Genomic DNA, 24,906 nt, shown 5'->3' with positions numbered 1-24,906 from the left:
CCCTACTCTGGCCATCATGCAACTCGCTCACCATTTGTTTGATTAAGGGCCTGTTTGGTGGCACTCCGCTCCACAGCTCTGCCCCGGGAGCGGACAGAGCTGTAGTTCAAAATCTTGAAGCGAGCAAACAGCCACTCCGTAGATTTTCGGAGCTGGTGGATTGCCGAACAGGTCATAAATCTCCGAACCGTTTATTAGACTTTTTCTCACATTTGTACAGACACGATGGATTCGTCCGATGAGGAGTTTGTTGACCCAGAGGATGATGAGTTTATTTAAAAAATTGTCAGTAAGTATAGTATCCGCATGGGGAACAAAGTAAGGGATACGTGTGTCTGCATGGTGTGTGCACAACGATGCGCATATGAATCTGCACGAACCGTCGAAGGACTTCGCATTGCCTGGTCGCTGCATGCACGTGAATCTGATCGCTGCATGCATGCACGTTCGCCCACTCCTCATCTCTTCCCGCTCCCATGCTTACCTGTGCCCTCGCTTGACGCTATAAATAGCCTCACCCTCCTCATCACTCTCCACAAACGAGCAACGCATCCTCCACTCTTCACTGCACCATCTAGCTAGCTCTTGTTAGATCGACCGGTAATGGCGTCCACCAAGGCTCTCTTCGTGCTCGCCGTTCTCCTCGCGTCGGCCGTCCTCCTCGCCGCCGCGGCCTCCGAGCAAACTCGTGAGCTCCATTGTCTTCCCTGCTCTTCACCTCTTATAATTTTCAGCATTCGCGTGCGTACGTGTTCATAACTTCTTATATGTGTGATCGCGTGCAGATGACAAGGAGGGGAAGGTGGACACCAACGGTGCCGGCGTCCAGGACGGCTGGGGTGGCGGCGGCCGAGGCGGAGGGTACCCGGGCCGCGGGGGCGGCGGCTACGGGCCGTGTGGTCGGTGGGGCTGCTGCCGCCGTGGGTACCACGGCGACTGCATCCGGTGCTGCCGGGCCGCCAACGACGTCCCGGAGGCCATGGACCGCACTGAGGTGCACAACTAGCTAGCTAGCTGGCTATGGCTTGGCTAGCAAGCAGGAGCCATGATCTGGAAGCTAGCTTCTTCCAGGGTACTTCTCGAATAAAATAAATCTCCGGTTTAGTTCATGTGATCTTTGTATGTGCGCGGATGAACGTATGTAGCTACGTACGCACGTACGTAGTCCTTTTTGTTTGGTTCGAATAATAAGAAATGTGATGCGTGTTTAGTTTGCAAGAGGGGATGCATGCATGTAGTGTGTTGTTGTGTTTCCGATCGATCGCGTGGACTGAATCTCCTTCATGTTTACGCGGAGATTGCCGAAACAATAATGCTAAACATACAAAGAGTTACACGTAATTACACGCTGATTAGGATTTTTTTCATCTACTAACCAATCATAAACTTGCCCCCCTCCCTCCCAATTTTCAGGGGGAGTGGGCCGTCTCGCCACCTATTGACCAATCAAATTAATCCTTTTTATAAAAGTTTGTAACTCGTTTGTCTTACCGAAATTACTGGTTAAGTTGTACTTTTTGCCATGGGAGGTTGGTTGCTTGTTCTTTTTATTCGTAAACTTGCTTTTTTAAAATGAAAATTCCCGTGAACCAGGCAATGCAAAGTTACAAACCGTTTACACCATCACATTTCTCATGTCGAAATCTTCAAAACTAGATCCCATGATATATATTTTGATGAACTGTTTCCGGACAAATTTATGCTCCCAAAGTGAACTAATATGTGCTCCCAAGTCGTACTAGCCTGTACTCCTAAATGAACTAACACATGCTCCCACCAAGCAAACAGAATCAATGGATCATCAAATCCCGCCAAGGATGGAGAACCTAATTTCTTTGGTTGTTTTGCATTTGATTCCTCAAACGTTACCTCATTTATATATTCACAACTATATTTCGCAGTTATATGTTCTCAGGCTTACCATATCGTGTAGATTAGTTCTGTTTAAGTCCTTAGACATAGTTCACTCTGCAATTTAGTCTTTGTACTTCTTGGTAATTGACCTCCATTGTATTTAAAATTTGCATTTGAGACCCTCAACCCAAATCTTCAACAAAGATGCCACAATTAGACCGAAGTAGTGACTCAGCAGGGCAGTTTATGGGATGCGAAATCCTGTTGAATGGTGTTTGGATGTATTATCTACGGAAGTTATAAATTTAAAATCGGGCTTAACCTTCCTCAATCTTTGGGGTGCAATACATTGCTGGTAAATTCTGACAATATGGATGTCATTAAGGCGATGAAAAAGGGAGTAGCTTTGTCGGCAATGGAGGAGCGATCTTTCATGAATGTTATCATATGCTGAGGAAGCTAATATGGTAGCACATGAGCTTGCCTCACTAGCTATTTTTTTCTTCTCCTAGTGTTTGGATTGATGATGCTCCGCCATAAATCATCCCTCCTATTGTGAAGGATGTCACTTTGGTCGCAAATGAAATAGAGGTTTTGAGTGTTAAAAAGGAGGCCAACGGATGGTAGTGTGTGCACCTTGACGTTGTTTTTTTTGTAAGGGGAATCTTGATCGTTTTAGAGTAATTGACATCCTACTTAATATCATCATCCAACTAACTCTCTCCCTAATATCAACATGCATTGCACGTACACATTTACTAGTTAGAGAATAACAATAACTACTTGAACCATTAAAAATGGGAATATAAATCCTACTTTAATTAACAGTAATTATATATACTAACATGAGGCAAACCGAACATAACCGGGCCCCATGTCCGACTCTCCTCAACCAGGTTCCAGAGAATAGACTTAATCTAAAAAATGCTTAATTGGATAAATTGAGTCTAAAATTGCCTGAATGAATTGAACCGATCTAAAAATGCTCAACCGATTCAAATTGGTCCAAAAATGTTTGACCGAGTTGAATCGATCTAAAAATACTCGACAATGCAAATTGGTCCAAAAATGCTCCATCGAGTTGAATATTTTTGGACCAATTTGAATCGGTCTAGAGACGGTACTACCTTAGTTTGAATTTGGTAATCCCCATTGTAGTTTGGCTTAAACTTTGACCACATATTTGACTAGTAGGAGTTAATGCATGTCATAAAAAAATATTGTTAGATTCGTATTTGCATGTATAGTTTCCAATGGCATTATTTTTGCTATGTGTAACTTATACTCCATCCGTTTCTAAATATAAGTCTTTCTGGAGATTTTAATACGAACTACATACGAATGTACTATATAGACATATTTTAGAGTGTAGATTCATTCATTTTGCTTCGTATGTAGTAGTCCATATTAGAATCTCTACAAGGTCTTATATTTAGGAACAGAGGGAGTATTTTTTTATAGTTAATTAAAATCATGGTCAAAATACGACCCAAAATACGAGGATGGCTATTAAACCAGGACGGAGGCAGTAAGTCGAAAATATACTTGATGTAGTGGGGAAGAGTCAAAACACTCAATGAGATTTAATTTGGTGTAATAAGAACGAGGTAAATGGAATTCAGCGTGATTAATTCAAAGCCGTGGAGTCGACCGTTGGACCTCGTTTGGGGTCCACGAGCCAGGTGGCTGGCATCCTAGGAGCAACCCCATCGGGAAGCACGTGGGGTCAAACCGAACGGCGAACGGGCCCCACTGCCAGCGGCACCCGCGGCGCCATCAAGAAGCGGCGAGTTGCGGAAACACCTTCCCAAACCCAAAGTGCCGTTGCGGCCTCCTCGCCTCACTCACTCACCCCACACCCCACCCCGCTCCCCCTCTCTCTCCCCAGCCGGAGAATTCAAACGGGAGCGCCGCACCGCCAGCGGGAGCAGCACAAGCCTCCCCGCCGTCCCACTCCTCGTCCTCGCCTCGCGCCCCGGTACCGGCGGTGGCGGCGGGCGTCCTCGGATCGCTGCTCTGGTGAGTGGTTTCTACCCTCGTGACGGAGCCTGACCCGCAGCAGACTTTCCCCCCAATTCGTCTGTGCCCCATCTGGCTTCTGCGCCCGGGAACGGCAAGTGGAGCCCTCTTGAGGCCGCCCGGTGCTCCGATCTGCGGCGGAGCCGGCGGCCATCATAGATGCCGTGCGCTCGACCGATGAACAAGTGGCTGCCGGCATTTCCGACTCCCCCCGTCCGCGGGCGCTGCAGATTTGGAAATTAGTTGCCGGAAGTGCTTTTTGGTTTCTGTATAATAAGCGTAGTGTGCTATTAATTAGGTTTCCTTTTCCCCCCGGTGGTTGATTGGGCGGTCCTTTTGTTTCTGTTTAATAACCACGACGGATTGGGTGATTTGATTAGGCGGCATGGGAACGTGACCCGTGCCGTGCGACGTGGTTAGGACCGATTGCTTGTAAATTAGTTCGTTTCTTTGGATTCGCTTCATGTAATCGTCGCTCTTTGAAATGGAGAAAAGCCGGATCTGTGCTTGAACTGCTGTGTAGTTGAATCTGGCGTTCCCTTTCGAACGATCAGACACTTTTTTTTTGAAATATCGAACTGCTGCTAGCTAGCTAGATCGATGTGTCATACTACTTCCGGAAGTAAAAGTATTTCTCAGGCCCCCAACAAGGTCTTCATTTTCCTTGGCAATTTGTCAATGTTTTTGTTTATGATGAATGATAATGAGCTGCCACTTCATTTTATATGATATTAATCTTATTGTTCTAGGAATTTTGAACCTGACCATTGTTGCATTGTTGCAGATCCTGGTGTCCCTTCCCAGACTAGTTTCTTGAGGAAGCTGGATAATTGCTATTTTGCACATCCTTCCTGGGTCCACTTCACATTGAAGACTTGAAGGACCTCGGGGATTTTACAAAATGAGTACATCGAGACCCCCAACACCAAGCACCCCTGCATCAAAGATTCAACGCACACCAATGGTTACCCCTGGTGGCAGCTCCAGAGCCCAGGAGGAGAAGATCCTTGTCACTGTGAGGGTGCGACCATTGAGCAAGAGGGAGTTGGCCATGAAGGACCAGAAGGTGGCATGGGAATGCGCTGACAGTCAGACAATCTTATACACGGGTCCGTCACAGGACCGGGCAGCACCCACCTCCTACACTTTTGGTACACTGTCCAACGATTCATCACTGAATAGCTGAAGCAATTCTGTATCGTAAAAGTGACCTTCTGAATAACCAATTCATTCCTGTATCTCTTTGCAGATAAGGTGTTTGGGCCAGCATGCCAGACAGACTTGGTTTATGAAGATGGAGCTAAGGATGTTGCTATGTCTGCATTGACAGGCATCAATGGTATACTGCTGCTCACTTTGTAGCTTGGTTGTAGTGGAACGTCGATCTGTGAGTGACCCTTTCCTTGTCTTGGTTTTGCAGCCACAATCTTTGCTTATGGTCAGACAAGCAGTGGCAAAACATTCACCATGAGAGGTGTGACAGAGAGCGCTGTCCGTGACATTTACAAACACATCGAAAACGTGAGTAGTTGTCTTTTTTATAGGCTCAGTTGTGCAGATCTGTCGAAGCAAATCATTTTGAGCAGTTATCCAAGAATGTTTTCTAACAAGTTTGAAGCAAACCATGACTTTTTCTTGCTTTTGTTGATTGCTTAGAATCCTGAAAGGGAATTTATTATCAAGATATCTGCTATGGAAATATACAATGAGAATGTGAAGGATCTTCTACGACCTGACTCTGGTCCCCTTCGCTTGTTAGATGATCCTGAGGTTTGCAATCTTGTCGAATTAATACACTATAAGTCCTATTTCATGCAGCAGCAATGAAATAATATGTATATATGATTAAACAGAAAGGAACCATCGTGGAGAAGTTGGATGAAGAAATCGCCAAGGATAGCCAACATCTAAGGCATCTAATAGGCATTTGTGAAGGTACTGCTACATATGCATAGCCTACCATCTTAGAAAAGAAGAAGATAGTGTAGTGATAGTTACCTAATGAGCTTCCAAATAACTGCAGAACAAAGACAGGTTGGGGAAACTGCACTAAACGACGCAAGTTCACGTTCGCACCAAATCATTAGGCTGGTATGTATAAGAAGAACCATTCTGGTTTAGATTCGATCTTTGTGAGGAAAGCATACAGAGGAGATGATTAACCTTTCTTTTGTGTATATGTATATCCAGACTGTGGAGAGTAGGCTCCGTGAAGCATCAGGCTGTGTTAAATCTTTTGTTGCTAACTTGGTATGCTTACTTTGCTGCTTTTGGAGAATGGTATGCTGATTATGGTCAATCCGTTCAAATTAACTTTTGCTTTGTTCGCAGAATTTTGTTGACCTTGCTGGAAGCGAGCGTGCTGCACAAACACATGCAATTGGTGCAAGATTGAAAGAAGGCGGCCATATTAATCGCAGCTTGTTGACTTTGACTACTGTCATCCGAAAGCTAAGGTTTGGATTTCTCAAAAACAAAATTTCCACTTGTACATCATTGGTTTGGATCAGATGTATTTACTGTTAGTAGCGTCTTCTCTGCACTATCATGAAATGAGTCCCCAAATTACTTGCAACTAATTCATTAGTATGAATTATATTTGTTATCTGTTGGATATGTAGCGCCTCTCAGCAAATTAGTGGGCACTTGCCTCCTAATGAGTTTCACAAGAGAGTGCACAGCACAAGTGCTCATGAACTGCATCAGACAGAACATATTGTTGCTAAGCTACTATTTTAAGTGAAACACTAAGGTTTTGCACTTCTAATTATTACAATATAAAATTGCTGAAATTATTAAGATGAACATATTCTTGCTAAGCAGATATGTTTTTCATGTTTCAGAAGTGGCTACATCTTCTTTTAGAATGCATATAATTGCTGAAATGTCATTCACATTATGTGTGTAAAAGTATTGCATGTCATTGATATCGGTTTTCTCGATTTAAATAGCAAAAATCTAGTGAGAACAGGCCATCGTTATTGGAACTCCAAAAGAAATAATTGTAAACTTGCATTGCAGCTCAGAGAAGAGAAGTGGCCACATACCCTACCGGGATTCAAAGCTCACCCGTATTCTGCAGCTTTCTTTGGGTGGAAATGCAAGAACAGCCATCATCTGCACCATGAGCCCAGCCCTAACACATGCAGAACAATCTAGGAATACTTTATTCTTTGCGACATGTGCCAAGGAGGTCACAAATACTGCAAAAGTTAACATGGTAAGAGTCAAGTGAGACTGCATTTCTTTGTCTTACCTTTAGTTGCTGAAGTCAACTCACCACTCCATTGCCCATACAGGTTGTATCCGATAAGCAACTTGTTAAGCATCTACAGACAGAAGTTGCTAGGCTAGAAGCAGAACTGAGGACCCCTGACCGTGCCTCCTCTTCCTCTGATATCCTCGCCAGAAAGATTAAGCAGGTAAGGTCTCTGACCAAGGGTGAAATACTCTGACTTTTCAGAATTCATCGAATAAGAACATTATCATTTGTAACTGGTCCTCAACAACCATGCAGATGGAACTGGAGATGGAAGAGCTACGGAAGCAACGAGATAGCGCACAGTTAGCACTTGAAGAAATACAAAAAAGGACGGGTGATAACCAGCCAGTAAGGCCCTTTCTTCCTTTCTTCTTCCAGAACTTTTGAAGTTCTGACTTGCAACTGTAAACTAAATATTATCCAAATCCATGCTTTCATTGCAGGGGTGGAATCCCTTTGACTCACCACAAAAGACCAGAAAGTGCCTCACGTTCTCTGAGCCAAGTAATAATAAGATTAAGATAAGGAGCTCGGTTAGACAATCATCCACTGCTCCATTTATGTTAAAGCATGAAATTCGCAAGCTTGAGCAGCTACAACAACAACTTGAGGTTGAAGCGAACCGAGCAATTGATGTACTGCACAAGGAGGTTGAATGCCACAAGCATGGGAACCAAGATGCAGCAGAAACTATTGCTAAACTTCAGGCAGAAATCAGGGAGATGCAGTCTGTTAGATCTGAGAACAGAGATGTTGAGATGGTTACAGATGAAGGAAATGGGTCTGATTTGAAAGATGAAATTACTAGACTTCATCTGCAGGACAGTGACATTGCCAAACTTGAGGCAAAACTAGAAAATGTGCAGAGATCTATTGATAAATTGGTGATGTCACTTCCAAATGTTGAGACTACTCCGAACTCCAACAGATCAAAGAAGAAGAGGACGCTTCTTCCACTGGGTATAAGCAACAGACCAAATCTGATAAGAGCACCTTGCTCTCCCCATTCTTCTAGCACGCCTTTGGAGTTGGAAGTTGAAAATAGGGCTCCAGAGGGGGACAAGGTGTCCCACGAGGGTTCAGAAAAGGCTACTCCCACCAAGAGTGGAGACACTGGGGATTTATCATCACGCGATGAAACTCCACGCTACAGGCGATCCAGCTCAGTGAACATGAAAAGAATGCAGAAGATGTTCCAAAATGCCGCCGAAGAAAACGTGAGAAGTATTAGGGATTATGTCACTGAACTGAAGGAGAGAGTGGCAAAACTTCAGTACCAAAAGCAGCTACTTGTCTGCCAGGTTCTGGTTTCTGATCTCACTTGATCTTGCACACACATTCAATTTGTTATGTCGAGAAATTATCTTTATTCCCCTGCTAAAACATGTTCTCTTGGAATGTTCTTACAGGTATTGGAGTTGGAATCTAACGAAGGCAAAGCAAATGAGATGGATGAAGATCCAGTTGAAAATGCTGGATCTCAACAGGATGGTCCTGAATCATGGGAGATATTATTTAAGGAGCAGATGCAGCACATTATACAATTGTGGGATCTCTGTCATGTATCAATCATACACAGGACCCAGTTCTACCTGTTATTCAGAGGGGATATGGCTGATCAGATATACATCGAGGTTGAAGTCAGAAGATTGACATGGCTGCAGCAGCATTTCGCTGAGGTCGGTGACGCAAGCCCTGCTGCACTTGGTGATGACCCAGCAGTTTCTCTAGCCTCAAGGTAAATACGATGACAAACCGACATGCTTCTAGTGTCTTTTGGTGATATTGTTCTACCCTGCTTTGTTACCTACATCATTCAACTCGTCCCGTGTAGGTGTTATTTGTCTCCAAAATGGTTTTCTTACTTCTTACAAATTCCATCCATTTGTGCATTGCTGCAGCATGAAGGCGTTGAGGAATGAGCGAGAATTTCTTGCGAGAAGGATGGGCTCAAGGCTGACAGAAGAGGAGCGGGAGCGCCTCTTCATCAAATGGCAAGTCCCCCTCGAGGCGAAGCAGCGGAAGCTGCAGCTTGTGAACAAGCTCTGGGCAGATCCCAACGACAAAGCGCACATTGAAGAGAGCGCCGACATAGTGGCCCGGCTGGTTGGCTTCTGTGAGGGTGGGAACATCAGCAAGGAGATGTTTGAGCTCAATTTTGCGCTCCCTGCAAGTAGGAAGCCATGGCTGATGGGCTGGCAGCCAATCTCAAACATGATCAAGGAGAAAACTCGCCAGTTGGTCTCGACTCCATTACAGTGAGGAAAAAGGAGCTGATATATTTCATATTGGGGATGGGATTCACCAAGGTGAACTGGCACTGAGATGTTCTATATTGGTGATATACGTAGATAGCTCAAAACCTTTGTTGGTCATCAAGGAAGGCTGCGAAATTTGCTTGAGATATGTAGATAGCTCAAAATTCTTTGGAATGTTCATGACTTGTTGTCATCTACCTTCTGCATGTATTAATTTTGTAGAATGTTCATAACTTGTCAGTGATTCTTGGATGAAAATAACTCAAGAGGCAATTGTCGGTGCTTAAAAGATTTTGGACTTGTTCAATCAGGTGGTTGATTTCTAGGGCTTAACGTTTCAGGTTCAGTATGCAAAATTTTAGACTGTTCACAGAATTTTTATCATTGGAACTTCTGCATTTGCTATTGTCATCGAATGCAACACACAATTTAATACTTTTGGCAGAGTGGAGTGTGTTGTGCCAGCCTAAAATCAGAGTGACAATGAGTATTTTGTGGATTGCTTCAAAATATACTTGAACAGGACATTATCAAATTTGCATTCCTGACTCTGAAAAGGTAAACACTGAAAATGACTTCAAAAAAGTACCCCACATAAACACTGAAAACAGCATCAGCAAAAATAACTAAAACAGTCATGAATCATCAGATGCATGGAAGCTGGATGAACATAGCGAGCAGAAGCATATTGTTTGTGGCTGCAACCACAACTAGGTCCAGGCATGTGAACACACCACCACAAATAGGTTTAGGGTGTGTCATTCTCCCAACACATGACTCTTACATATTAGAGTTCGATAAAATTAAGCTTGCCTACAACAAAGTACATATACAAATTCACCTCCTACAACATGTCTCGCTGAAATATGCTGCACACGGACATATATAGTGAAGTACATAATGGATAGTTCCTGATAAATAATACCAGGGCTCGAGTACTATATCTAGCCAGCATATTTGCATCACCATCTTGTATATCCTCCATTTCTTCTCAAAAGCATCGCATAGCCCAAACAAGAGACTCCAAATGTGTTTGTCCCTGCAGATGTGTTTTAGTTAACTCTAATAAGAAACTCACAATATGCAATAGATTTGCTACCATAGGTAGGCTAAGGCCTGATATGCAAAACTGAAAATACAGTATTAAAGAATCAAAGCACATAAGCTGTTCGGTCACTATTTCAAAGAGTCCAAGAGCCATCATGTTCCAGTTAGGAAGCGATACAGACAAAAGGTAGCAAAAACAAAAGATCTGAATGGTAAATTAAAGCCTCATGTTCCCAAGGCCTACAATGTCTTTGCTGGAATGAAATGAAATTGCGGTCACATGGCAGTTGCTGAACAAGATGGAGACAAATGAAATCATGGCCACCTTCCCTGGTTTGATAAGTTATCATAATATCATAAAACAATATTTTGCTGCATGAACAATTAGGGCAGCAAAGCACAACGAACATGAGCAAAAATGGACTTACCGCTTCATATACTTGGTTTTGACAAAGATGGAGGGAAGCCAAAGTACCAGTAAACATCTTCATAGTGGAAGAATTCCCTCCTCCTCCTACAAACCTTTGCAAGTTCAGAAGTCTTGACATCCAGCGAAAAATAATCTACATCCCAGTCAGTCTTCGACAACCACACTGGTGAGTCTTCATCAATATCCAACTGGTCTTCTGAAGTGGCTCCAAGGAATAAGAATCCCTCAGTCGCGCCCAAGGTGAAATAATCATACTGGCCAGGCAACTGTATAATGTTCTCCAGCTGCCATTCCTTGGGAGATTCACTGTTAGTATCCTGAGCTGTGTGATAGAGATGAAACGATCCATTTGGACTGTGATCCCCGACAAGAGAAAACATCTCAAGTGCTCCTTCTCTACCCACTACAATGGCAGGCAGACTTCTTACTTGAGCAGGGCGGAGTCTGCCCAGCCCATTGTCTCTGGCAGAAACTCCTTCTGCCTGGCCAGGGAGCCATCTGAGCTGCATATGGTAGCCAGTGCGATCATTGACAGTGGAAATCTCCATTGTCCGCGTGTCCAGCACGAGCAACCTGTCTTTCCATGGCGACGCCGAGTAGAAGCAGCCACGTACATAGTCAAAACAGGAGAAGCCACGGGATTCCCCAAACACCACGCGCAGCCCCCATGGGCGGTCCGCGCCCAAAGAAATCCAGCTGGGAGATGCAGCAATGCACCACTGGCGTGTGACTGAAGAGAAGACAAACACATCCAGCTTGGTTTCATAGTCCGCAAAGCATATCACCTTGAACGACGTCTCATCCTCATCCTCCTCGGCAATGGGAGCCAGGATGGACCTGAATTCCCAAGGGCGCTGTTCCTGGACTGACATGTGCTCGGGCATGGGCGGAAGCAGCACGTAGCGCCGTGACAACGGATCGCACACCGCGAGCTCTCTGAAGGTCCCGTATCGGCTGCTCTCGAGGAGGACGCGGCCGTCGCGGACGTTGCAGGGACGCCAGGAGTGGTCATTACTGGGCTTGGGGACGAAGGAGTAGGTGAAATCAGCGGTGTCGGCGAGGGCACGGGCGAGCGGCGCGGAGGAATGGGGCGCCTCGGCGGGGTGGAAGCCTGCACGTTCGTCGGCGAACCCGAGGAGCGGCGGCGGGTGGAGTTTGCGGAAGCGGCGGAGGAAGGAGCGGTCGGTGATGATGCGGCGGAAGCGGGGGGAGGTGGTTGAGGCGCGTGCGAGCGCGGCCGGGGTGGGCAGTCGGAGGAAGATCTCCTCCAGGAGCTCGTCGACGAGGTGTGACGCCGAAGGGGCCATGGCGGGCGGGGGTGCGGCCGCTGGGGTGGGAGGAGATGGGGACAGGGGTTTCGTTGGAGGGGTCACACAACAACAACAGGGAGTGACGAGAGGGTTCCTGGGCCGGACCGTGCTGGTCCAGCTGTTGCGTCGCTAACAGAGCTGGCCATCTGGGCCGTGCCAGCCAGGCTGGCCATCTGGGCCGTGCCAGCCAGGCCTTTTATTTCTTTTCTCACGTTCGTGAAAGCCTAGTTTTGGGAAGCTTCCCAAACCAGTTTTCCTGGTTTGTGGTTCAGTTACGGTTTTACTTGGGTTTTTCTCTTTATAAAGAATTTCTTGTTTTTCAAAATTAGATGTTTTTTGCGATTTTTTTTAAAGAACTCCATTTTTTCCAAATTTATGAACTCTTTTTTTTTCAAAATCAATGAAATTTTTGACAGATTTGTGAACTTTTTTTTTCAAAATTGATGAACTTTTTTATTCAATGATTATTTTGCAAATCAATCAATGAATTTTTTTCAATTATGATGAACTGTTTTCAAAACTGATGAACTTTTTCAAATTTGTGAACTTAAAAAAAATCATGTACATTTTTTAATTCATGTTTTTTTCTAAAGTCAATGGTTGAATGATCAACCGTGTTCATCAGCTGTAAAGCGACGTGACCGAGCCAGGAGGGAGCCAGGGAGCGCGCGTTTTGGGCCGGACCCAAGAGTGTGGTTGCGTGGGCGCCTAAAACCGGACATGCACAAAGCATATGACCGAGTGGAGTGGCCTTTTTTGAAGGAGATTATGTTGAGACTGGGATTTCAAGAAAACTGGGTGAACTTAGTTATGCAATGTGTATCCATCGTGGAGTACCGGGTTCGCTTCAATACAGAGGAAACTAAGAGTTTTAAGCCAACGAGAGGTTTGAGACATGGAGACCCTCTATTCCCCTACTTATTCTTGTTATGTACGAAGAGCCTGATTGCTCTCTTGGCTCATGCGGAGGAGAATGGAAACATGTCTGGAATAAAGGTTTACAGAGATGCCCCATCAATTCGAATCTCCTCTTTGCTGATAATTCTTTGATTCTTATCTGAGCCAATACCATGAACGCGGAAGCTTTAAAATCAGTCCTGGACTCTTATTGTGCCGCCTCAGGGCTGATGGTGAGTGTTCAAGAATCTAGCATCTTATTTAGCCTCAATACAAAAGTGGAAGACATGGCGCAAATTTGTCCGATTCTGGATATTATGACTGAAGCTCTCAATGACAAATATTTGGGTTGCCAACATGGGTATGGACAACAGTGAGTGTTTTCAATTCCTGATTGATCGTATTATACAAAAAAATAGTGGATGGAAAGAGAAATTATTATCCGTTGGAGGGAAGAAAATTTTGCTCATATCTATTGCGCAAGCTATCCCCGCCTATGCCATGTCCATCTTTAAAATTCCTAAAAAATTGCAAGGGAATCATTGACGTGGTGTCATAATTTTGGTGGGGAGACGAGGACAATCAGAAGAGGATGCATTGGATGGCTTGGTGGAAGATGTGTGTCCCAAAAATCAAGGAGGTATGTAATTCCGGGATATTCATTGTTTCAGTCTAGCATTACTAGCTAAACAAGCATGTCATCTCCTTGATAATCCGGATTCTGTATGTGCCCATCTATTGAAAGCTAAATATTTTTCTGATGGCGATTTGATGAATGCAAGCTTAAAAAAGGTCACTTCTTTTATGGGCAAAGCATTATGGCGGGAGTTAATTCACTGAAAAATGGTTATATCTGGAGAATTGGAAATGGATAAAATATCGATATTTAAAAAGATGTTTGGATCCCGAATTGTGCAAATAGGAAAATTATTACTCCTAGAGGAGGGCACCTTCTGTCCAAGGTCTCTGATCTTATTGATCCAGTCACGAACTTTTGGGATGAAGATTTGGTGAGGCAAACATTGTGGACAAATGATGCTCGACGACTTCAGCTATTCCCCTCTCTATGCATAGTATGTCGAATTTCATTGCTTGGAGCTATACAAAAAATGATTTGTTCACTATTCGATCTGCTTATTTGGTGGAATGGAATCATCAACGTGGGAAAAAAATTGCAATATACAAATGGTATGGGTAGAACCAGTGTTAACCCTGTCTCGTCTAAGATTTGGAAATTTTCATGTATGGCAAAGGTAAAGATCTTTATTTGACGTACGTTGCAGGGAACTCTCCCGTGCCAGGTTACGCTTGCAAATAGACACATAAATTTTTTGCCAATCTGCCCATCATGTTCGAATGGGCCAGAAGATACAAATCACGTTCTATTTCTTTGTCAGAAAGCGAAGGAGGTTTGGAAGAAGTTGGGAATGAATGAGGTGATTAAAATAGCTTGTGCTATTGATTGTGCGGGTGAGGAGGTACTTGAATTCTTATTCCTTATGCAAGACCATTGTAGTGACCAGACCTCAAACAGTCTGATCTCTGTGCTCCGGTGTCATTCCTGGATCAGTAATGCTGACACCACATAGTACTCGGAGGATTTATAGCAGAGTAGCAATCACACACTTATTACATCGAGTGTCTCATAAGTGAACTTATTACAATAAATATGGCTTAAGGCCATATAATAACGATAACATCGGAAGGCTTGGAAGATAAGTGAGTCCATCAACTCCAACGACATCACTGAGTATAGAACCACGACCTAAAACTCCTTAATCATCGTCTGAAAAGTCTGCAACATTAACGTTGCAGCCCCAAAACGGGTCAGCACATGGAATATGCTGGCAAGGTAACACATAGAGAGTAATGGAATGAAACAGCTATACTATATGCATATTTGGCTGGTGGAAAGCTCTATGGTTACAGTTTTGCGTAAAACCAATTTTTCCCTACTTCAAAGGAATAAAATTTAATTACTATCATGGTAGTTGTTAAACATTGAGAATGGTTGACAACATTCTCAATCCCAATTAAACATCATCATTAAACATAACCCAACAAAATTAATTTAGAGTAACATGTTGAGATTCACATGATAATCCAGGTACTAGATACTCAAGATGTCCATAACTGGGGACACGGCTAATCATGATTTGTTTATTACACTCTACAGAGGTTTGCGCACTTTTCCCCACAAGACTCGATCGCCTCCGTTTGGTTTCTCGCACTACATGGTGTTTGAGAAGACGGATGACCGAGACATAGTCTTTCAGAAGCGCTAGCACCTTACGATTGGGTAGACCGTACCACCTACATCCCCTACATCTGCTAGTCTACCACTGTAAGAGTTCACACGACTTAGTCAACTATGCTAGAGCCCATAATAGCTTGTGGCTGCACACGGAAGTTTCTAGTATGAATAGTCTCATGATCCCTTTGAGCCTGGGTGGCGGTCCAAAAGAAAATAGGCAAGTCCTGGAATACCCAGGTGCCTCAATCCACCCAGATGTGTGTTTAAGTTGCCACCTTAGATAAACCATTAATTAACAAACTCACATCTTTCATGGATATCACTCACCCAATCCACGTCTACTAGCATAGCTTGGCATAATAAGTAAACGTAGAAGTAACTCCCAAAGGTTTGATAATAAACAGGTAATAGGTACTACCTCAACTACTTCCCATCCCACAATTTAATTAGATCCTAATCATGCAATGTGTGAGGATTGATCTAATGCAATAAAACTGGGTAGTAGGAAAAATATGATCAAAGTGTTACTTGCCTTGCTGATGATCCGCGAAACCTAGAGATTCGAAGTAACAAGCGGCGTGAAAGGATCGATATGGTTGACTAGAGGGGGGGGGGGTGAATAGGCAACTACCAATTTTTAGCTTTTCTTTACCAATATTAAACTTTGCATCAAAGTAGGTTGTCTAGATGTGCAACTAGGTGAGCAACCTATATGATGCAATAACAACAAGCATACAAGCAAGCAAGGGTAGAAACAATAAAGAGCTTGCACAAGTAAAGGTAAGAGATAACCAAGAATGGATCCGATGGAGACGAGGATGTGTTACCGAAGTTCCTTCCTTTTGAGGGGAAGTACGTCTCCGTTGGAGCGGTGTGGAGGCACAATGCTCCCCAAGAAGCCACTAGGGCCACCGTATTCTCCTCACGCTCTCACACAATGCGATATGCCGTGATTCCACTATTGGTGTCCTTGAAGGCGGCGACCGAACCTTTACAAACAAGGTTGGGGCAATCTCCACAACTTAATCGGAGGCTCCCAACAAGACCACGAAGCTTCACCACAATGGAATATGGCTCCGAGGTGACCTCAACCGTCTAGGATGCTCAAACACCCAAGAGTAACAAGATCCGCTAGGGATGAGTGGGGGAATCAAAAATCCCTTGGTGGAAGTGTAGATCGGGGCATTCTCAACCACTCCCGAGCAAATCAACAATTTTGATTGGCTAGAGAGATAGATCGGGCGGAAATGAAGCTTGGAGTATTTAATGGAGCTTGAGCAATAAATGGAGCTTGGGGGAGGAAGAGGTAAGTGAGAAGGAAGAAGGGGACTCCCTTTTATAGTGGGGGAAACAATCCCGTTGCCCCCCACCAACCAGCCCCGCATAGGGCGGTACTACCGCTGAGAGGGGGCGGTACTACCGCCAGGCGACGGTACTGCCGCGCCAACCAGCGGTACTGCCGCACTGAGGAGACTTAGTAGGGAACGGACCCAAATGCGGTACTACCGCGGTGGTAGGGCGGTACTACCGCTCCTGGAACGGTACTACCGCCACTACAACCGTGACTAGTGCCGCAAAACCCGACACGAGAAAAAGACCTCTCGAATCGAGGCGGTAGGAGCCAGACTACCCAGCGGTACTACGACAGTGGGGTCAAGGGCGGTAGTACTGTTGTGGAGCGGTACTACCGCTTGTGACCCTTCGGCCGTAGTACCGCAGGCAGTGCGGTACTACCGCTGGGGAGCGCGCGAGAGAGAAGGGATCTCTCAAATATGCTGAGGACACGGCGGATGTGCCAGGCCCCCAGCGGTACTACCGCTGCGAAGCGGTACTGCCGCTTGTGGCTTCTCGGCGGTACTACCGCTGGGTGCGCGGTACTGCCGCATAGACCCAGACAGAACAAGAAAGAGAGGAGAGATCTCTTCAATGGACAGGAAAAGCTCGGAGGGTGAGAAGCTGATGTGTACGTGATGATTCCACCCATGCAAAACTCCAGCGGACCCCTCTTGATAGTACGGTGCCCTCTACGCAACTAGTCCACCGAGAAAGAAACGAAAGAGCTACACCGTCTTGAAATACACTCCGAGGGGAAGAAAGCGTCTCGTGCCAGGGGAGAATCTGTGAATAATTCAACGCACAAGATTAGTCCGCAAACATGTTGTCATCAATCACCAAAACTACCTTGAGAGAGATATGCCGTAACAATCTCCCCCTTTTTGGTGGATTGATGACAACTAGGGATTTGCGCAAGGAAAAGAGATGAAACGAAGAAAACTAAGAACTACAAAATATAGACGGGCTCCCCCAGAATGTGTGCACCTAGAGAAGGCACGACACACACATTCGGAGCAACACTCCCCCTATATTTTATAGTCCAACAATACTAAGCACAAAATATATGAGAGAAGAGAGTAAACAGGACAAGCATGCATCTCACAATAAACTACAGTACTCTGAAATGACATAAGTAATAAGGTAGCGATAGGGAGCATATGTCTTACACCATATGACTAGGACTTAGGTCTCACACCAAACCAAACCAAAGAAGGAACACACAAGAAAACACAAGACGACTCAAAGCACGACACAAGAAGCAAATCCCTACACTCTCTCCCCCTTTGGCAGCGAGACACCAAAAAGGGCATAGAGTGACACTACGACTCCAGGTGATGGGAGGAGGAAGAGCTCGAACATCACATCTCTGCATCTTCATCGTGGGTCGAAAACTGCTCGGCATCGGAGTCGGTCCAGTGGCAATTCTGATGAATCCAGTCCTCCTCTTAAGTGATCTGACCCTCAGACCCACTGACAACAGTTGCTCCCATCTGATGCATGAGCTCCTTGTGGCGTGTCCTGGCATGCTTCTCCGCCACATGAGTCATGTACTGACCATGAGACTCCATGCAGAAAAACTTCTTCATCTTGCGCTTAAGCTTCTGTGCCCACGACGGTTCTGCACTAGAGGGGCCAAAGTTCTCCTCAGGATCATCAGTAGCAGCCACACCCTCGGTCCCCATGGCAGCAGCAGTAGCAGCATCAGCAGACAGACCCCCTGTGGCAGCAGTAGCAGATGGACCCCCTGTGTGAGGCGCTGTCCAGTTGTCCTTCTTCCTCAGACGCTTGATCTCGTGATACACCAAGTCTCCAGTCTCTAGCAACACTCTGGGATAAGTCTGTGCCCAGGCCCTCTCAATGAGCCTCATGATGAATGGACCATAGATAGGACACTTGCGCTCAGACACGGCAGATAGAAGTTCAGACCACATGACATGAGAGATATCTAGGCTCTCTCCAGTGCTTGCTTCCTTCTCATGCTGACAGAAAAGGAGCATGTCCACGAGGTAAGAGTGGACCATATCCAGATTCCCGATCTGAGGGAAGAGAGTCTCACAGAATATGAGATGAAGAATGTCCAGATACGAAGACAGCTCATAGGTCTTCTTCTCAGTTACTGGGTGAATCTTCACAGTGCAGTAGGGCCAAAGGGCTTGCTTGTGGGTGGATGTAGCATTGCGGTGAGGACGGAAACCGAGAGGAGTCTCAAGACCGGTATCCACCACATCAAGCAACTCCATGAAAGCCTTCCACTTGACAGAAAGCAGGTTGCCATTGGTCATCCATGTCAGAGTCCTGTCGACATCCGTCCCAAGATGGACGGTGGCATAGAATTGAGCGACCAAATCCGCATCGAAATCCTTATTGAATTGCATGATCCTGAGAATGTTTAGCTGAGTGCACATCTGAAGAGCTTCGCCAAAGTACTCCGGATCCTTCTCCATAGCATCAGTGTCAATGGAGCGAACATCAACAAAAAGATTCTTCTTGGCCTTGATCACATCAAAGTAGATGGAAAACTAAAAACGGTTCCAGAACGGGTGGTTGACCAAAGTGGGTTCTTGGTCCACCGCATAGGGGTTGCGGCGACGCTTCTCCCAAAACTCCTTGTTGGTCATCTCAGTCACAGTCTTCCCTTTTGGCTTGTTGGCGGCTCGCTTCGATTGCTGAGGAGGTGGAGGAACACTTGCAGAAGCACTTGCTGGAGGCGGTTGGGTGCTCGAGGAACCACCGGCAGGCTCTGAGGTGCGGTAGTGTTTTGATGTGGCACGCCCGGGGTTGATACGGCGACCTTGCTGCTCGGAACGGTCATCACCTGGAGCCAAACACAAGAACAACGCGAAACAACCAGAAAGAACGAGCATAAGCCAACAAACTCAACAAAAGATCAAGGTAAGGCAGGAAAATGATGGAAAATGGCAGGCAGCGGTAGTACCGTGACCTGCCCGCGGTGGTACCGCCCCAGAGAGAGCGGTAGTACCGCTCTAGGTCAAGCGGTAGTACTGCTCCAAGAGAGCGGTAGTACCGCTTGAGGCGGAGAAACATCAGTTTCTTAGCACGAGGCAGTGAAACAGCGGGTTCCTACTACCGTGGTCAGATCCGGCACTACCGGCCTACCAAATTCAAAAATAATCCTACCAAACTCTAATCGAGATAGTCTAGTTGCTTTCTCCAACCAACTCAAGCCTAGATTTAGCCAAAAATCTAGAGATGCAACCACCATTGCCCCTAAGAAACAAGAACTAAAAAGGAAACAAAACGAAAGAAAGAACGGGGGCAATACCGGCATCCATGGCAAGAGGACGAGGTGGGGATCGACTCCACCAAGGGAAATGGAGAGGGACGCCCCGGAGACGGAGATCCACCGGAGCCCTCCCGCGGCGAGAGGAGGCTGGAGAGAGGAAGAGACAAGAGGGGCGAAGTGAATGGGTATGGGGGAGAAGAAACCTCCCCCTGCCCCGACTTAACCCCCTGGTCCCATCCCTCAGCGGTAGTACCGCGCTGGGGGGCGGTAGTACCGCTTATAAGCGGTAGTACCGCGCACCACCAGCGGTAGTACCGCCCAGCATGCCACGGCAACTAAACAGACACGGCTTTAGCTCGACGAAATGACAAAACAACGGCAAACACACTAGCAAACGACCAAGACACACCTCTTCACAAGAGGGCGGTGGCCGAGGCCACCTATGTTTGAGTCAAAAGGTATGGCACCGCGAAGATTTTAACCTTGGGCCCATGACCAAAACTCGTCTTTTAAGCACAAGTGCCATCAACAATGGCTAAAGTGAAAGACGTGATCAATTTATGCATAATGGGGGGAGGGAGAGTTCATTGAGAGAACAACACTCCCCCTATGTCCATGCCTACACCTAAACTAGACAACAAGTTGAGCGTGATAGGGTGTGCGCGGGTTCAAGCAACATTGCTCGAATCAATGATATTTAGCTAATGCCTTAACTCACGAAATCTTGCTTCATCCAAGGGCTTCGTGAAGATATCTGCAAGGTTGTCATGAGTGTTGACATAGTTGAGCTCGATATCTCCTCGCCTAATGTGATCCCGGATGAAGTGATACCGAATCTCAATATGCTTCGTCTTGAAGTGTTGCACTGGGTTGAGAGAAATCTTGATGGCACTTTCATTGTCACACCAAAGAGGCACTTTGTCACAAGTGACACCGTAATCCTTTAAGTTTGCCTCATCCATAGAAGTTGTGCACAACAACTACCGGCGGCAACATACTCTGCCTCAGTGGACGAGAGAGACACACAACTTTGCTTTTTGGAAGACCAACTTACCAAAGAGCAACCAAGGAATTGGCACCCTCCGGAAGTGGACTTCCTATCCACTTTGTCTCCCGCCCCAATCGGAATCTGAGTACCCTACAAGCTTGAAGTTTGATCCTCTTGGGTACCATAAGCCAAAGTTTGGGGTATGAGCCAAGTATCGAAAGATTCGTTTGACCGCCACATAGTGACTTTCCTTAGGTGCGGCTTGAAACCGTGCACAAATTACCACACTCAACATGATGTCCGGTCTAGATGCACAAAGGTAAAGCAAGGAACCAATCATGGAACGATATACCTTTTGATCCACCACTTTACCATTGGGATCTAAGTCAAGTTGGCACTTGGTGGGCATTTGAGTGGAGGCCGGCTTGACGTCACTTAGCTTGAATCTCTTGAGCATGTCTTGGGTGTATTTGGATTGATTAATGAAGGTTCCTTCTCTTCTTTTCTTCACTTCGAACCCTAGAAAGAACTTCAACTCTCCCATGGAGGACATCTCGAACTTTGAGGTCATGAGAGCGGAAAATTCCTCATTGAAAGCTTTGTTAGGAGAACCAAAGATAATATCATCAACATATAGTTGGCACACAAACAACTCCCCTTTGACCTTCTTAGTAAAAAGAGTGGGGTCGATTAGCCCAACTTCAAAACCACGGTCTTGTAACAACTCGGTAAGGTGGTCATACCACGCACGTGGGGCTTGTTTAAGGCCATAGAGTGCCTTATCGAGTTGATACACATGATCGGGAAAGTAGGGATCCTCGAACCTGGGGGGTTGCTTGACGTAAACCAATTCATTAATGGGACCATTAAGAAAAGCACTCTTCACATCCATTTGTTGTAACTTAAAGTTATGATGATAAGCATATACAATCAACATGCGAATGGATTCAAGACGAGCAACGGGAGCAAAGGTTTCACCGTAGTCGATACCCTCGACTTGGGAGTAGCCTTGTGCTACCAAACGAGCCTTGTTGCGAATGATAATCCCATGAGCATCTTGCTTGTTCTTGAATATCCACTTGGTTCCAATGACATTATGGTTCCCCGTTGGCCTTGGCACCAATCTCCACACTTTGTTGCGCTCGAAGTTGTTGAGTTCTTCGTGCATGGCATTGAGCCAATCCGGATCTTCTAGCGCCTCATAGACCTTGTGGGGTTCCACACAAGAGACAAACGCGTGATGCTCACAATAATTTGCTAATTGTCTACGAGTGCTTACCCCCTTTCTTAAGCTTCCAAGCACATTCGTCATGAGATGATCCTTGGTGGAGAGCTTGGAGGCAACCTTGGCGGCACGACGCTCTAATTCCTCCTCGGTGGTGAGTTCAGGAGAGGTTACTTGATCATCTTGAGCGCCGTCATGAGCTTGTTCTTGATCTTGAACTTGCTCGGGGGAGAGAACTTGACCTTGGGCATCACTTGGTGTGTCAACACCATCTTGAGTATGATCTTGCTCTTGGTCTTGTTCATGAGGTTGAGGGCCTTCACATTGTTCTTCGGAAGCATGTGGGCCTTGGGTTGGTGATGGCTCCACTTGAGTGGAGCATCGTCCTTCTCCTTCGGCCACAAGGGGTTCCTCAATGGGTAGGATGAAACCAACACCCATTCTTGTTATGGCTTGAGGAGGAATTTCATCACCTACATCACAAGTGCCACTTTGCTCCACTTGGGAGCCGTTATTCTCATCAAACTCCACGTTACACGTCTCCTCAATAAGTCCCGTGGATTTATTGAGGACACGGTAAGCATGAGAGTTTGTAGCATACCCAACGAATATGCCCTCACAAGCTCTAGCCTCAAATTTAGACAACCGAACACCTTTTCTTGAGAATGAAACACTTACACCTGAATCCCCGGAAGTACTTGAGGTTGGGCTTGTTGCCGGTGAGTATCTCATATGGGGTCTTGTTCAAGCCCTTGCGGAGGTAGAGCCAATTGGATGCATGACACGCGGTGTTGATGGCTTCGGCCCAAAAGTTGTATGGAGACTTGAACTCCGCCATCATGGTCCTTGCCGCATCCATCAACGTCCGGTTCTTCCTCTCTACGACACCGTTTTGTTGAGGGGTGTATGGTGCGGAATATTGATGCTTGATTCCCTCATCACTAAGAAATTCATCCAAGGTGTAGTTCTTGAACTCGGTGCCGTTGTCACTTCTTATTGTCAAGATCTTTGCATTTTGTTGACGTTGTGCTTCATTTGCAAAGTCAATGACGGTTTGTTGGGTCTCGCTCTTCCTCTTGAAGAAATACACCCATGTGTACCTTGAGTAGTCATCCACAATCACCAAGCAATACTTCCTACCTCCAAGACTATCGAAGGATGGGGGCCCAAAAAGATCCATGTGAAGGAGCTCCAAGGGCCTCTTTGAATAAATGATAGTCGTGGGAGGGTGAGCCTTCTCATGTAGCTTTCCTTCGATACAGGCACTGCAAGCACGATCTTTAACAAAACTAACATCCGTTAGTCCACGGACATGGTCCCCCTTGAGAAGACTTTGCAAAGATCTCATATTGACATGGGCTAAACGGCGATGCCAAATCCATCCCACATCAACTTTAGCCATTAGGCATGTCGCGGTCTTAGTGGGTCGCTCCGAAAAGTTAATCACATATAGACCATTCTCGACATGCCCAACAAAGGCTACTTTAAGAGTCTTGCGCCACAAGAGGGCCATGGTATCGATATCAAAGAAAGTGGCAAAGCCCATGATTGCAAGTTGACAAACGGAAAGTAAATTATATGCAAGGGACTCAACAAGCATGACCTTCTCGATCGTGAGATCATGAGAGATGACCACCTTGCCAAGTCCCAATACCTTAGAGGATGAGGCGTCACCCCACTCGACATTGGTGGGCATAGATGGAACTTTGTGCACATCCACCACCAAGTCCTTGCTTCCGGTCATATGATTTGTAGCTCTGCTATCGAGCAACCATGATCCACCACCGGAAGCAAACACCTACAAGAGATCAATGCTTGGTTTTAGGTACCCATTTTGTGATGGGTTCTTTGATGTTAGTAACAAGGGTCTTAGGAACCCAAATAGACCATTCAATATACTCATGAAGAGAACCAACAAATTTGGCATAAACATGCCCATCACTTGCACGGCATAACGCATAAGAAGGATTAAAATCGCCGGCTTTGTTGGGAGGGGTGACATTGCCCTTCTTGACATTGTTCTTCTTCTTCTCCTCGGGGGCACTCTCTCCCTCCCTCACAAAGGTTTGCATGAGGGGAGGAGGTCGTTTGGTCTTGTCATTCTTCTTCTTGTTCTTGGAGTCGGGCACGTACCCAACCCCTTCCTTGGCCACACCTCCCTTTTGGTTGATCAAGAGATCATTGAGGTTCTTCTTGCCTTGTATGCAAGTTGCAAGACCTCTCTCAAGTTGCTCCTTCAACTTAGCATTTTCCTCAACAAGATGTATATGCTCACAACACGGGTTAGTAGCATTTGCATTATCAATTAAAACCATATGAGGAAAAGTTGCTTTCTCCTTAGTTAGCTTCACTTGGAGTTGATCATGAGACTCCTTGAGACTAGCGTGAATACCCTTCAAGGCCTTGTGGGCCTTGTCAAGTATATCAAACTCCTCTTTGAGTCTAGCAAGATCAACCCCGAGTTTGGCCTTCTCGGAATTTAGCACACGAGAAACAATGAGGGCATGATCATAATCTTTCTTTAACTTAGCATGATCAACGTTGTGTGACTCCTCAAGAGCCAAACGAAGACCACGCTCTTCCTCAATAGCATTGGAAAGATCTGAAATCTCATCGGCATAGTCACGACAATGCCCTTCCATCTTAGAGATGGTGTCTTCGTGAGCCTCGATCATGTCATTGGCCTCACCAAGTTGTTCCAAGAGAGCAACAAAGTGCTTCTTGGATTTTCCCTTGAGTTTGCCCATAAAAGCCTCAAACTCGTTAGCCTCCACATTAGCTCC

The 24,906-nt window shown here is 45.7% G+C and overlaps 3 protein-coding genes across 5 annotated transcripts; 2 read left to right on the top strand and 1 right to left on the bottom strand.

Moving 5' to 3' along the window:
• The first annotated feature begins 554 nt into the window (after positions 1 to 554).
• LOC119314210 (glycine-rich protein-like) lies at positions 555 to 1,218 on the top strand. 2 transcript variants are annotated; one of them, XM_037588971.1, is made up of 2 exons: positions 555 to 700; positions 786 to 1,218. In XM_037588971.1, the coding sequence occupies exons 1-2, from the start codon at positions 604 to 606 to the stop codon at positions 1,004 to 1,006; spliced, it is 318 nt and encodes a 105-aa protein (XP_037444868.1). In that variant the 5' UTR covers positions 555 to 603; the 3' UTR covers positions 1,007 to 1,218. The 2 variants fall into 2 exon arrangements, 1 of the variants encoding a protein (XP_037444868.1); XR_005152235.1 differs by having other exon boundaries at positions 573 to 688; positions 786 to 854.
• Positions 1,219 to 3,679: 2,461 nt separating this feature from the next.
• On the top strand, positions 3,680 to 9,700 carry LOC119315093 (kinesin-like protein KIN-7A). Its single transcript, XM_037589767.1, has 15 exons — positions 3,680 to 3,873; positions 4,658 to 5,024; positions 5,123 to 5,212; positions 5,294 to 5,394; positions 5,530 to 5,643; positions 5,727 to 5,808; positions 5,897 to 5,964; positions 6,064 to 6,123; positions 6,205 to 6,329; positions 6,895 to 7,093; positions 7,173 to 7,295; positions 7,391 to 7,483; positions 7,579 to 8,436; positions 8,545 to 8,873; positions 9,037 to 9,700. Exons 2-15 carry the CDS (start codon positions 4,775 to 4,777, stop codon positions 9,395 to 9,397), a joined length of 2,853 nt encoding a protein of 950 aa, XP_037445664.1. The 5' UTR covers positions 3,680 to 3,873; positions 4,658 to 4,774; the 3' UTR covers positions 9,398 to 9,700.
• A 364-nt stretch (positions 9,701 to 10,064) lies between these two features.
• Positions 10,065 to 12,233, bottom strand: LOC119315092. 2 transcript variants are annotated; one of them, XM_037589765.1, is made up of 2 exons: positions 10,869 to 12,233; positions 10,065 to 10,432 (listed from the first exon to the last, which is right to left on the bottom strand). In XM_037589765.1, exon 1 carries the CDS (start codon positions 12,175 to 12,177, stop codon positions 10,873 to 10,875), a length of 1,305 nt encoding a protein of 434 aa, XP_037445662.1. In that variant the 5' UTR covers positions 12,178 to 12,233; the 3' UTR covers positions 10,065 to 10,432; positions 10,869 to 10,872. The 2 variants fall into 2 exon arrangements, with proteins under 2 accessions (XP_037445662.1, XP_037445663.1); XM_037589766.1 differs by having other exon boundaries at positions 10,963 to 12,233.
• Between the last annotated feature and the right edge of the window lie 12,673 nt (positions 12,234 to 24,906).

The sequence above is a fragment of the Triticum dicoccoides genome, chromosome 6A (assembly GCF_002162155.2).
Source record: "Triticum dicoccoides isolate Atlit2015 ecotype Zavitan chromosome 6A, WEW_v2.0, whole genome shotgun sequence".
NCBI lineage: Eukaryota > Viridiplantae > Streptophyta > Magnoliopsida > Poales > Poaceae > Triticum > Triticum dicoccoides.
The sequence above is the reverse complement of the archived record's forward strand: the minus strand, read 5'-3'. Positions and strand labels throughout refer to the sequence as shown.